The 15,149-nt window shown below is 40.9% G+C and overlaps 1 protein-coding gene across 10 annotated transcripts in view; it reads right to left on the bottom strand.

The window, feature by feature from the left end:
- Positions 1 to 14,852, bottom strand: part of fat1a (FAT atypical cadherin 1a) — a 79,814-nt gene extending 64,962 nt beyond the window's left edge. For 5 of the 10 annotated variants that reach the window (XR_015129859.1, XR_015129860.1, XR_015129857.1 and 2 more), the window contains exons 1-2: positions 12,853 to 13,266; positions 8,091 to 11,380 (exon numbers count right to left, since the gene is read on the bottom strand). Coding sequence is in view for 5 of the 10 variants with exons in the window: in XM_086295291.1 (XP_086151417.1) it covers positions 8,091 to 11,352 (3,262 nt within the window). In the remaining 5 variants the exon portion in view is untranslated. Of the gene's footprint in view, positions 1 to 8,090; positions 11,381 to 12,852; positions 13,267 to 14,467 lie in introns of those variants that run through there. The other 5 variants (XM_086295294.1, XM_086295293.1, XM_086295292.1 and 2 more) reach the window with 3 other exon arrangements.
- Between the last annotated feature and the right edge of the window lie 297 nt (positions 14,853 to 15,149).

Raw genomic sequence — 15,149 nt, forward strand, 5'->3', positions numbered from 1 at the left:
GCGAAAGGTCTCACAGCTTATCAGGGTGTCACATCATCACATAAATAATATATGCTTTTTATCTCATTCAACATACCAGACAAACTAATACAACCTATTGAGGAACCGATTCATTTTACTTCATGCATCACTGAAGGTGCAATTACTTGTAGAACTCGAAAAATTCCTGCCCACAGCTGGCTTAAGGAGAAGTTTGTTAGACGGATATGGTTTTATATAGGAGACGGTATGACTTCAGAACTTCTTTAGACGTAAAAATAGAAAAAAAGAAAACATTGTCTAAAGAAAAATCATCAAGAAAACATGAAAATCATTCAGTTGTATGTTTAAGATGGGGAAAATCTTTTGATACTTTTGTTATATATCTGCAATATGTACCTGAATTGATTTTTCTCTTCCCATTTAAAAAAAATGTCTATTAATTCCAGCTGAGATAGCTTTTGGGATGTAGCAGATGATATAAAGCTTTCATTGTTAGTGGGAACATTGTTATTTCAAAGGCCTTTCAAAAAGACCTCAGAGCAATATTCCTTGATTCAATATCACAGTATTGTTTAGGATCAGCTACTATACCTACTAGCTATCTGCCTGTTCCTCTGATAACAATGACACCATCTCCATTCATTTCTATACATCACGAGGCTCTACATCTACATCTGTGGAGGTGTATTTATCTATTTCTACCCAGATTATCATTGTATATGCTATCACAGCAACTAGTTTCCCATATTTTCATTTTACATAACCTAACCTAAAAAGAAAAATCAGTGCCTTCTTATGGTTTTAACAACAACAAAGTTATGCCACTGTCTCCTTGCATTTCCTTCTAAATGTCTGGATCTTTAGCTTGGAACAACTCTGCAGTGATAATGGGAAATCTGAGAGAGACAATGTACTAATACTGCATGAACCAAGCCTTTATTTCCTTTCCTACAAGGCTCCCTGCCCTATTTGGATAGCTGTTAGAGTGAAACATGAGCACATCCTCCTATCCATATACCTTTTAACAGCCGCCCTTCACAAGGCTGCATCTGTGTGTTGGTAACTACACCTCAAAGAATGACTGATGATTCACGCCTGCAGCTCCTACAGTTATATATTTCTTCTCATTTCTGTGCTGGCAATCAATACAAAAATGATAGTCAGCACTATAATTATATGTAATAGTCAAATAAATTGTCAGACCAAAAAATGACCTTACAAACTTTATTGAGAATGTTAAAGTCCTGTTGTAAGCCCCAATTCCCTAAACTCAAGTATATCAATGGTCGGTAGGGCTGCACGATTTTGCATAAAATGAGAATCACGATTTTCTTGCTTAGAATTGAGATCACGATTCTCTCACGATTTTCTTTTCCAGTATAAATATTTATTGCACTTATTAACTGCACATCAACTTCGTAAGAGTTGAGACTGAACATAAAAACAATAAATAAACATAAAAACAACAAATGTCTCACGTTTTGTTGTTGCCGCAAAATGTTGTACTGCTTGAAATTCTGTCTCCACCGTTGCTTGACACTGCGTGTATAGAGCAGGTAGTGCAACAATAGAAAAATAGTTGCGGGACGGCACTGTGTAGCGTTTATCTAGGTTGTTGATCATTTTCCTAAATCCCTCGTTTTGCTCAGTGTTGATGGGAGCCATATCTTTGGTCAGGTGATAAGTGATAGCCTCCGTAATTTCTTTGTGCCTGCGGGAGTTCGACGGGTCTAGGGAAGCGCTGTATAAGGTTCCCGTTATTGATGTTTGGGTGGAGACCGGGACGGATTTTCTCCTGTCACTTTCTCGTCATCCCTGACGTGCTCTCCGTTGTTTTTTCCCTGCTAATTTTAGCATCACACGGCACAGCTTCTGTATCACGTGGTATAAGGCTCCGCCCTTGTCATTTGTTGAGCAGGAAGAGTGAGAGCTTGTTTTCATGCAGATCACGTCCCGGATCAAAATGCGGTACAATCGTCATCTTTTTTTTCCTTTTTTTAAAAATCGTTGTCATTTGGAAATGAGATCGCACATAAGTATGAATCGAGATCGCAATTTTCTAACGATTAATCGTGCAGCCCTAATGGTCGGTCTTGTCAGGTAGAATCAAATTGGCTATAAAGGCCTAAAACAGATACTAAAACTTAAAAAAGTCTAAGAGCATTTGAATAATTTAGCACAGCAAGCCTGATGCTGAAAATGTTCACATGTGTCTGCAGGAAGGATGCAAACGGCTTCAAAATATCGCTCGTTTTCGTAGTCCTTTATGCTTTACACTGATCTTTGGAACAGTGGTTGTGTTCAGCATCTGTGACTTTAAAGTAGCTATACCCATACAAGGAAATCCATTACTTTTTATTAAATTGAACAAATGCAATACTGGTGTTGTGCTGGACTTCAAAGTATACCATGGGGGCCACTATTTAAAGACAAAGTGAAAAATGTGAAAACTAAAATACATCAAAAGGTCTAAAGTAAAGATCTAATTCACGAGTCTTAGCGTGACATGAATAAACACACAATGAAGCATGTCCTGTGCGCAAGGCAGCTCAAGGTTTCTTTAAAAAGATTTAATGGACTGAGAGAACAACATACTTTTAACGAGGGAAAGTGTGTTTTTAATTTAGTAACCTACAATCAACTTTGTCCCGCTGCACATTCTTGGTCCCATCTCCAGAGTAACAGCACTCAAGCAAAGACTATTTGGGATCATGTGCCACTTAGCAGTCTAACTTTTATCTCAAACATATAGGCTTTAAAAAGTTTTTTTTTTAAAGGTGTGAGAGGGTAACAGTTTGCACTTTTAAAACTAAACTAGAAGCCAAAATCCAGAGCATAAACACGTACAAGAGTAGATCTTTTTATTCTGGTTAAGGACCTGTTTATTTTATCATGATGGAAAAAGAAGTGAAGCGCTGGCAACTTTTTGTGCTAATGGAACAGGACTTTGTCATTATGCATCAAACTGTTTCATTTGCCTTCACAAAGAACCCTTTCACAGTACAGGCTGCAAACAGCTTCAAGTGAAAGGGCAATGCATATTTTATCCAACAAGAAAGGGCAATGCATACATTATACAATCAGCATCTGCGCCTCATGTAGACTCAACACACTGCTTCGGTTAACTTGTACATTGCACAATTTAACTTCAAGCAGAGACACATCTTCCTTGGAGTAGATTTTCAAGGTAAGGCCTGTCTAGAGCTTCATCAAAGCCACCAAAGACACACTCTTCAATCACAGTTCCTTTTGGGTTATGGTTTGGTTTACTAACACATTGACAATGCACAAAAAAAGGCGTTATGTTTAAAGAAAGTTTAACTCTTACATGCCTGCATACAGTGACAGAGTCCACTTTAAATGAAAGGAGTAAAATATTTAAATTTTTGTTATTATTAACTATATTACCCTATCAAAATGTTCACTTCCATCTTCCATCTATATTCCCAAAATACATGGCCCAAAATACATACTACCACTAAAGACACTGGCTATCTACAGGAGATAAATAGTGATTATTATATAGGGTTCTTAGTATAGCTTTAACTATAGCCGTCTTAGCCTGTTGCAAGCATGTTCCTTTTCAATTATTTAGACTTGACCTGGTACATAATCCCTCCCTGCTGCATAAGCTATTAAAAAACAGAAAACTTTGCTGAACTAAAGTCATTGCCTCCGTTTTAACAAAAAGCAGGCACAAGAACAACTTCTTCGGCATACTGTCAATCAGTCTGGAGCCGGCTCTGAGTAAGAGTTCAGTAAATGTAAACATTAATTAAGCTAGCAGTCATCATTAAGCCGGGCAATGCCAAAGTTATGAAAATGCAGGGGTGTTTTTAAAACCCCCTGTTTTCCACAGGTAGCCTGTCGCTCCCAATGCCAGAATCAGTAGATCTATTCTGAAAGGTTACAATTTTCTCCGTATTAGACTAACTCAATTCAATTGTCTCAGGCTACTTTATTCACCCTGTTTGGTAACCTTTACCCTCCAGGGCCTAAGTTATCAGAAGTCAAAACGCCTACCATAACCCTGAGTTTTCAAAATAGCACAAATGTCACAGATGTCAACTTAGCGCTCACAGAAGTGACTGCAGATTCCAAAGTTGTGCTAGTCACTTCTTCCAAACTCTTACATTCAAACCATCATAAAGACTTTCACCAATAAATACTGAATCCCACAGCATGAGACTCAGTTACACAGTGGTTCATTAAAGGTGCTGGAAAAGGACTCCTGTGAAGATTGCTCATTACTCATTTACCTCTGTCTTTTCTGAAACTGCCTTCTTCTTCGATTGTTGCAGACAGAGGAAAATTAAGACGATTACTCACTGGCAATAAAAAAAAACCCTTGCCTAGGTGTGTCAGGTTGAGTCAGGTGTGCTTGGAGGAGTGGAGACTTGCACAGGTTCATCAAGATAAGCATAGCTTTATTGCTAGTCTGTTTGAACTAGGACTGGAAGTTGACCTCATATGAATTTATATGTCTTTTCACCTCAACAGTATGTAACTGTTTCTACAGCTGCTTGTATGAAGATTATAATGATTGTTAGCCTTTCTTAAGGACAGAAGTGCCAGCTAGGTTTGCTCTATAAAAGGCACAGGCTTATTTGGAAACTCATCAATTTGTGATGAGTGTGAAATTTGAAGAGGTATAATCCTAACAAATTCCTATGACACACACGCACTTCCCCAGTGGATTTCTCCACAGCCATATTATCAGCTGAGGAATTAAAGCTCAGGAGTGGCAGCCTCTCTTCAAATTGCTTTCAGTCTTTTTAGAGTACTAACTGCAAAGCCTTTTTAAAGACAAACCTGTAAAATACATAAAAAACTAAGTCACTGCATGAGCCATTTGCCACAAAATTGTAATACCAGCTGGCCTCTGGAGCCACAACATGTAAAACAGTAGCTAGCCACCTTTTTCAAGAAAACTCCAACAGCTGAAAACACTTCACGCAAGTCAAGCTGCCCGAGATTCACAGAATTTACAGAAAATGTAAAATTTTTGTGATACCGTTGTCAGGACGATAAATGTCTATATGTATATGAGATTTTGGTCATATCCCACAGCCCTAAAGCTGAGTTATTTTGCTCTTAGTCCTTTCTAGTTAAAAATCACGTCACTATCAGCAAAGTTTCCAGTTAAACTGATGAGCAATGGATTTGTTGTGCAGAATGGGAAAAGACCCAGGAATGAGCCTTCATGAGGGTATGTTTAAATTAAGATGGCACTCATCCAGTGACCACAGAGCTTTTAATAACACAGAGAATGTCTGGACAAACAGTTGCCATGGACTCCCTCAGTCCAACAGAAAGCAACCATAATAGAAGAAGACGACGTGGCTTGCATGGGAGGTTTCCTCCTACTTTGAGTTGATGTAAATGAGGACAAGATGGTGTTCAATAAACAGCAACAATGGACAGCTTTTTTTTTTAACTTTATCTGTGCCTGAAACAAATAATTTGTTTGTTCCTTGGATGGTTTATGAATGTCACTCTCAAAGTCTCAATACATCCTTTGTTTGGATTTGTTAGATACTCCTACTCTTCAAGAGTCACTCACTGTCGACTAGCCCAACCACTACAGAGTGCTATGCTTTACACAGCAACACTATGTGACCCACATAACAGTCTTCCTGTGGATGTTACTATAAGAAAAAATCATTGGGTTTTACACATGTGGTGATGGAACGAGCAAAACAATGCAATGCAGATCAAGACTGTGATTGATGTACTCTTAACAAACACATGCCCAAGTTCAGCAACACAAGCATCAAGTAAAACGCAAAAACACTTCTGCCTTCACTACTTCCCACTGAGAAAAACAAATTTCAAAACTAGAGGTGTGCGGCTCCTGGCAGTTTTCCCCACACCACTTTTTCACTTGTTTTCTAATTTTAAACGATTTTAAAACAGCCTGGTTAAAATTCACAACATGCAGCTGCAGAAGAGTATATAGTGGGGACGCACCCGTGCTTATATTTTCCTTTTGGAGGCACAATATTTTAAACGCATATGGTAGCTTTAGCACACCACACCCTTCATCTAGTGAAATCATAGGAGCGGCATTACCACCTTGGCTCTATTTAGTTGTCTACTGACCTCAGATGTAATCCATAATAACAGGACCCAGCCCAGGACAATCCTATCATTGCACCTCCTGATAATCACTTAATATAGGCCTCAGGGATTAAGTAGAAGATCAAACCAGGCTCCCAGAATCTGTGCCCTACATGGGATTTTAAAGGCAGACGTAGACGCCAGTCACAGGTCTGCATGCGGCGCCATCAACAGTAATATTAGTAGTATCACAGTACTAAGGTGTAGGGCCTTTTCGGTGGGATGGATGGAGGGATTTCTTTCAGATTTGGCACAAAAACTGCCTTGGACTCAGCAATGAACAGATTAGATGCCAGCAGTTAAAGGTCAAGGTCACTGTGATCTCTGAAGTTTCAGAACATGACTCAACTCATGGACGCACAGTTTTAGATTTAAATTCAATGTACTGAAATGATTAAAAGCTGGTGGTTAAAAGTTGATGTTACCTTAACTTCACAAAAACTTTTTTTGCTATATTCAGAAAATTCATACAATAAATGTGATGAAATTCAATGCATATGTCGAACTGAATAATGATAAAGTGATGACATTTTACACCTAAAAAAAGTTCAAATCATATAAACGATCCTGCAAAATTCCCACAAAACTGCCTTTATATGACCATTATTACAATAGGAGAGGAGTAATTTGGATGTACTAATGACTGATGGCCTGATCATTGTGCAATGTTTTTTCTTACAGCATGAAATCACTAAACAAATGTCCAAGTAATTGGTATTAGAGAATGTATGCATGCTCATGAATGACTTTTCTTGCTATATTTGTTAAATATTCTCACAGACCGTACACTCTGGTGAAAAGCTGGTAAGGCATTAACCCATTTAAAATCCATGATATGCATCCAGATTCATTTAATATAGAAGTACCAAAACAGGAAGTAACTCAATGAAAACTCCTTCATGCATCCATGAAAGTGCACAGTCACTAGTTCAAGCTTTAAATATCCCAGCATCTGTCTTCATAAAGCAAAAATCTTATTAAAATGAGACATCCAACCACTACCTCAGAAACAATCGCAAACACAGCAACTGACAAACTGCCCTGAAGGTTGCATCCTTCATAACGGCTCATCTTCTCATGCTAAATTTACGAGGCAGACGAAGGTATTTCCCAACAGGTTCACTGTGGAGACTTCCTGTCAGCTCACTGAATACTTCACATATATCTAATTCTTTCTTACTAAACATTAACCTAAAGATATAAACCTCTTTCTCAACAGTAAAAGTCAGCAGCAGACTGATAGATCACGTTTCCAGCTTTCTTAAGAAACCTATAAACTTTTGAGGTTACATGTGCCAAGGAAAATCGCTGCATTATGCATTACGTTTCACTGCCTCATTTAGTCATTAAATATGTAAAGTGCAGAGAGAAATGTAATTTCAAATGGGGATTTAAGTCACATTAAGCAAGTCAAAAATGTTGTTACTAACTTTTAAAAGGAATGCAGAGAAGCCAGGCACAAACATCCAACCCAGGTGATTGCTGTGTTTGGTGTAGGAACTCCAAGAATCCCAGACTGCTTATTTTGTGCTAATTTGAGTCAGCTGTTGGACTCATTCTGGGCAGCTGAGAGTGTATTAACATATTTTCTGCAGCATGATAGGAAATCCACAAGCAAATCCGTGCCATTGGTACTATACTGAAAATATATATGCTTAACATTTTAGATTTGGGTCAAACAGATTTGACCGTTTTCCAAATGCAACCCATTTTATTATGAATCCATGTGTGTTCCTTGTACACCAGCACCTACTTCTGAATGTCCACACAGGTCTAAGAGAGAGCTAGTCCATCTGTTCCTGCCATAAAATCTCCAAAAGAAGAAAAATGACTGAAAAAGGGAACTTCACCCGTCTCTTAGAAGACTCCCTTAGTTCATTATTCCACACAGTGGAACATGACTGAATAAACTGTAGCTGCATAATACTTTCCTTATGCAGGTCTTTCAACACAAGCTTCACATAGATCTAGCGAATAAAGAGACTCACCAGTTTCCTCATCAATGGAGAATACCCCCAGGCCAGACCCATCTCGGATGGAGTATCGAATCTCTCCATCTCGGCCTCTGTCTTCATCTTCAGCTGTTACACTCATCACTGAAGTCCCAATGACCGCATCCTCTTTTATAAATCCCTTTTCCACAAACGATCGGAACATAGGCCTGTAAAGATTCTCATTCACGTCCACCACGTCCACCTCGATAAAGCAGGTTGATGACAAAGATATGGGCTTCCCTTTGTCTTTAGCTTTTGCAGTAAGATTATACACCTGTTTTGTCTCATAATCTAGATTCTGAACAATTCGCAGCGCACCGCTGAGTTTGTCTACTTCGAAATTCCCGTCTCCATTATCAATAAGGCTGTATCGTACCTGACTGGAAGGCCCAATATCGGGGTCATGAGCCTCCAGCCACATGATTACTGTACCGATTGGAAGGTCCTCCCTCACTTTTACACGGTAATTAGGAGGGAAGAATTTGGGTGGATTATCATTCACATCTTCCAAGGTGATTTTGAGGGGAACTGTGGACACCAGCTGAGGCTCATTTCCTGCCTGGTCACGTGCCGCAATCTTCAAGACATAAAATGGATGGAGCTCGCGATCCAGTGGCTTTGTCACTGTCACCACACCGGTATTTTCATTGATTGCAAAATGATCTGTGCCTCCCAAAATTGAGTACTTGACGATTCCATTGTCACCTCGATCCTTATCTGTTGAATCCACCTGGATGATTTCAGTCCCAACAGGTGTACTCTCAGTTATTTCAACAGAATAAGATTCTTGCAAAAACTGGGGGCTATTGTCATTGGTGTCTAAGATTTTAACATCCAAGAGACGCGATGAGGATTTCTGTGGTATCCCGAGATCATAAACTGTAATGTTGAGGGTGTAGTGATCTGCTGTTTCCCGGTCAAGAGGAGAGTAAACCAAAAGCCAACCAGTTTCCATATCTACTATGAAGTGGCTTTCTGCATCTCCTCCTGAAATAACATACACTAGCTTCCCATTAAAGCCACTATCTGAGTCTGTGGCATTTAAATGGACAATCCGGGCCCCGACAGGGAGATCTTCTTTGACTTCAATAACACTTGGAAAAGACTCTGAGAACTGAGGAGTGTACCGGTTGACTGAGTGAAAGTCCATGAAGTTGTCATCCGGCTCATTCTGCGTGTGGATTTTGCTGCCCTGAAGCAGCTTTTCAGCCAGCATAGTAGCGACTCCTGTTTCCACGCACTTTAACTGGACGGGCTTGCGCGCCGTGATGACAGTTATGTTCATAATCATTGGCTGAGTCTCATGTTCGCCATCAGATGCAACGATTTGTAAACTATGAAACGAGACCTTAGCTGCCTCTCCCTCGCTCAGTGAGTGCTTCAGTGAAAGCATGCCAGAGTTTGGGTTCAGCTCAAACAGGTCAAGATCATTCCCAGCTTTAATATTGTACCGTACTAGCTGCAGTTCATCAGCATCAATGGCAGATGCTGTTGTTATCTGCTCTCCCACGCCGTGATCTCTCGGCACAGTCACTTCACAGTCCACATTTTCAAACAAAGGCTTATTGTCATTCAGGTTGTTTAACGTTATAATGACTGATGCTTCCACCTCTCTCCGGAATGGGGATCCCCAGTCTGATGCTCTGACTTTAAGATTGTAAATCCTGGGCATGAGCTCATAATCTAGGACCTCCGAGGTACTGATGACACCAGAGAAGTAGTCAATGACAAACGGCTGAGGATTCACATTGGTAATGCTGTAGGTCACATAGCCATTCTCCCCTTTGTCTAGATCAGTGGCTTTAACAGTCACCACACTAGTCCCTATGGGTACATTCTCATCAACACTGGCTTTGTAAGATGTCTGCTGGAATTCAGGTGCATTGTTATTTACATCAATCACATCAACAATCACTTTGGTTGTTGCTTTTTTGTCACTTGTAATCACATCCAACTGAAATTGTGAGGAAATGTCAGCATTGATTGGCCCTGCGGTGCTGATTAAGCCAGTATCTGGATTGATGGTGAATCTGTTCTTGTCAGATTTGTGCCTAAAAGCATATTTTAGTTGTGGATACTTTGGCACAGCTGTTACCATAGTGACAGGTGTGTGAAGGGGGGCGAATTCACTCAGATTGACTCTGTAAATGGCCTTTTCAAATACAGCAGGGCCCACTTTGAACTGTGGAGAAGTGACATGTACCAATTTAGCTGATGAAAATTGAGGGGGGCTGCCTTTGTCCTTTGCCTGTAAAGTGAGGTTGTATCCAAAAGGTTGGCTATCCCAGTCGACATCTTTGACTGCTTTTATTTTATACTCCCTGCTCCCGGGGTTGGTTCTTACAGCCTTGAACTGTTGAAGAGGGTCACCAGCCACAATGCTCAGTGATGCTATTTCTCCATTTGGTCCTTGATCTTTGTCCTCCACTGTCACAATGGCATAAGTGGGGTCATGGTCTGCATCAGAGGGGGCCAAGGTTACTGCAGTAATTACAGGTGCGTGCTCATTGGCCTGCTCCACCCTGACTGTAAGTCTGGCCATGCTACTGAAACCACTGCTCCCGTACAGCTTCATCCCTCTGTCCACGGCAAGGATCTCCAACTCGTACAGCTTCGTCTCAGAGTAATCTAGTTTGCCCGTCAGTGTCACCACACCGCTGGTTGGATGTACTGCAAACATGTCTGTCCATTCCCGGAAACTATAGTAGTATTCTCCATTTGTACCGATGTCTGCATCAGTTGCCGTGACTTTGGCCACGCTTGTGCGGATTGCCGTGTTCTCTGGCAGAGCGATGCTATAGGACGTGGGTGAGAAGAGAGGCCTGAGGTCATTGGTGTCCAGTACCTGTACCTTCACTCGAGTGCGACACTCCAAATTGGTGTTTCTCTCAGAAGCTTTAATAGTCAGCACGTAGTGGTCTTTAACCTCCCGGTTCAGAATGGCAGTGCTGCCTCCTTTGGTCCTTATTCGCAAAAAACTGAAATCTCCCAGCAGATAGTCCTCTGCTTTGAATAGGTTCTCATTGTCTCCAGAGATGATTTTGTACCGTATGTCCCACTCTGGGTCTGTGATAAAGATTCCCATTTTGGTGTGACTTTCTAAGTAAGTCTTAGCAGCAGAGTTCTCATATATGGTGGCATTGTAAAGAGAATGTGTGAACTGCATGGAGGTGGCCCTCGCCATCCTTTGGTTCCCTGCACAGCCACAGAGGAGCTGCTGGAGCAGCACAAGCAGTGGAACCCAGTGCTTCCCCATTATCGTACCGTGATCTTCACCGAACCACCTGAGAGGGAGAGAAAAAAAGGATTTTAGACCGATAATCCTGCAGAAACATTTCATTGGGATCCTACAATAACATTTAAGGGGAAATTTTTATTTTCAACCATCAGTCTTCATCTAAGTAGGCTGGAAAACCGCTATAATGCTGAAAACAACATTATTTGTGGCACAATTTTTTTCCCAGACTCCTTTAAATATCATGACAAGTGATGATAAGTGTGACAAAGACTAAACAGGTTTCATGTGGAAATAAGATGAAGCAGATCAGTCAGTCAGGTGACAATGCCAGATGCCTTCCATGGGTGCCCTTCTGAACACGCAAATGTCACAAAACCTCCTCATAATGAGCTAAAGAAAAAAGAAAAAAGCTCGGGCTTCTTTGAAAACTGCAGTGCTATAATTTACATTTTTGGGTTGCACATTAGACATATAGAAATCTGATTATACTCATTAACATATTACTACACGAGCACTACGAACAATCTCGTAACTACAAAATGATGCTGGACTTTCACTCGTGCAGAAATGCAGCAAAAAAAGATGATGATGGCAAAGGTGTGTGGTAAATAAAATAATCTCTGTATAATCTCGTCGAAGTACAATCAGAATTAAACTCGAAGGCCAGATGACTGAGAAAGTGCTTTCAAATTGCGCATTCATTCGTTTACAACTGCTTTACAACGTCCCCGGCTCCGTGTGGGAGTCCACAAAGACAAATAAAAAGCAAGACGCTGCTATGTGTGCGCACGTTGTAAAAAAACAAATATATATATACCGGTATATATATTTACTTTTGGCGTGACAAAACAGCCCCACTAGTTTAATTATTAATGTTTTATGCGGGGTTAATAAATGACAGGGTTTGAGCCCCAATCACCTTTAATCTAAAACTATAACCCGCAGGTACAAAAGAACCATCTGCTTGCAGACAACTGCTGCAAAAAAAAAAGAAACTGTAACTAAAACTTAAAATTCTGGCTCTTTTTTCCCCTTTTTCTTTACGATACAGAAGAGTATCCATTTGTTTAAATTCCGTTTCTCTGAATGCTCTCGGCAGCGAGCCGTTTTTCATTTTGAAAAAAAAAAAAAGTTCAAATGTTTCAAAAAAAATGAGTTAGGTGCCTCGAGACTATTTCACGTCTAACCCCATCCCCCAACTACAGCCATTCACTTCGAAACGATGGCAGACGTGCACTTAGCAGAGATTTGCTGGGGGGTTAGTAGGAAAAAAGATACGTATTCCCAACACAAAACAGCACAAAGTGTGTGCGTACGTCATCAAAAACGACGTTCGACATTCACTTTGTATCGAAAAGTTCTCCAAAGAATCACCCAAAGTAGCCAGCGGTTGCTTTTCTTTCGCACCTCACAATAGCAGACCTAACTTTTTTTTTCCACGTTACAGAGATGCAGACGCTTAAACATCGCTGACCATCAAAAAAAGCCCACTGAGTAAAAACACAACAACTTACGTACCTCTTTTAATATTAAATTCGGAGATTTGGGGGTTTTGCATGTAGTTTATGTAGTCCAAATCTCGGCATGGTATTACGTGGACTTTTCTCCTCTCCGTTACCCCATCTGCCACCAGCAGGCAAGCTCACTCTTTTCCCTCACTGCTTTCCTTTCCTTTCTCTCCCACACTCCACTTGCCTGGTATCTCTCCGCGCTGCGCACGTCCGGATCTACTTACCGGGCTGGCAGCAGGATAGGACCTTTTCCGCTCTGAACCCGCGACCCTTTTGATTTGATTTGATTTAATGCGGTTCGCCTTGTATTCTCATATGAAATATTTCCAGAAAGGCTGAACCCTGGTCCTTTCCGCGGAATCGCTTTAATTTTCATTCAGCAGTTACCACTTCAGCCCCAAGGTAACCTGCCCCCCCTTTTTTGTAGTATTCTTATTCCTTTCAGCTAAAATTATTCAAAACTTTCCAACCCCCAAACGTTCACTTTCCACGGTGTTCTGATTGTGGCTACACGAGTAGAAAATCAAATCCCAGTATAATTATATAATTTATCCCAAATTGCTGTTTGGAAGCATTAAGGCTACTGGGCTCATGAGGTGTGAGTCCTAATGGATCCCACCCCCTCGTTTCTGTATTCTCCTTTTATTTACAGCAAGACAAATTAATGCCCCCCACCCCCTTTTTTTTCCTTTTTTTTTTTTTTTTTGAGGTGGGAGACATCCTTATAAAGGACCAAGCCTTATTAGGTTACAGGTTATTTTGTGCATGGCCTTCTGGCTAATGATTAACAAACAAATGTTTCATATTCACTTTCTGCTGTAGAATCTGACTTAGCCTTTATATCATAATCCAGCTGTCAGCGTAAGAATGTGGACAAACCTTATTTTGGTAATGAAATCTCAGTTCAGGTATTCCCAGATGATGACAAATGAGCTAATAAAACGTGCAAATGCAAAAAATATAAATAAATAAATAATAATAATAATCCTCGCGTGTGTTATTGCATTTTAAACATCAGTTCTTGAGATGATCTTCTCATTACTCTCACTAGTGTTATTGTTTTTTTTAATATCCCGGGTACGGCTGGAAATAAAGTGGCCAGCAGTGCGTCCCGGGGTCTGTGTTTGGGCATTAGAGCAGGGTGACTGATAGTGTTGGTACACTGGCTACGAAGGCGCTGATCCTATCACCCCCACCCCCGCCACCACCACCCCTCTCATCATCACACACGTTGCTCCTCTCAGACCAAAGCTGCACTTTACGCACAGAGGAGTGTGGCTGCCATGCGATTGATGGCGCTGTCTCACTGCTCTTGCCCGGACTGCAGAGCTCCAGCTGGTGCGCCTGCAGGAAAAAAAAGCCTGTGCTGCATGGAGCTTGACAACTTGTCAACATGCAACCTACTTACTACTACTACCCAATGCGCGCGATTGTGAGCGTGCGTAATTGCGCGTTTGGTTCTTTTTTTTGGCACAAGTCAGACAAAATACTCACTTTTTTAGCGCTTACTAAAAGAAAAGTGCTTTGAGTTCAGTCCAAAGTTTCAAGAGTCGCTTGAAAGAAAAAAAAAATCAAATCAAACCATGTGCCATGCTCTTGAAATACGATTCGAGACTACTCACCAGACCAGCTTAACCAGCGCTGGTTGTCGTTCCCAAACTTCCCTTCACATAAATCTGTTCGTTTTTTTCCCTTTTTTTCTTTCTAAATCTCTTTTGCGAGGATCTCTCAGATGAGGCGGGAGGGAGCTTCTGCTGATGGCAATCCGCTACTTTTCTCCTCTTCAGCTTATTCTCACAGTTTTATTGCCTTCAGCTCCGATATGCTCGGAGGCATCACACATGGTGGCTTATTGCAGGAGAAAAGAAAAGAAAAAAGCTATGGGCTATGGTTTGCCTCGCTGCTCCACTCCACAACGGTTCAGGTGCCGGCATGCTGCTGATGCCTTCAGGTGATATCGGGAAAAATCGCAATCTTATAGAAGAGCGCACGAGAAGAGAAATGACTGGCGATTTTCTTGCCTGCTGCTCTCCCCTTCGGAAAAGTAGCGGTACGAGCTAGACGAGAGTGGGGTGGGGGGATCACACACCAACAACAGCTGACGGTGAAAGTGATGTCTGTGTGATTCTCAGTTTGTTTGTTTTGGGCTCTGTGCTTATCTAGTTATTTGTTACGCACATAAATCCAACTTAGCGTAATGATTTAATTCAAATTGTCTGTTGCAGATTTCCTGATCGAGCACAGTTCCTTACAATAAAAAACAAACAAACATAGCATTTGAAGCATTTCCTCTGCGACAAATGC

Source organism: Aulonocara sp. 'chitande type north' Nkhata Bay, linkage group LG6 (assembly GCF_057382095.1).
Source record: "Aulonocara sp. 'chitande type north' Nkhata Bay isolate Kocher_YH1m ecotype deep benthic linkage group LG6, A_spYH_male_GT1.1, whole genome shotgun sequence".
Classification (NCBI taxonomy): Eukaryota; Metazoa; Chordata; class Actinopteri; order Cichliformes; family Cichlidae; genus Aulonocara; species Aulonocara sp. 'chitande type north' Nkhata Bay.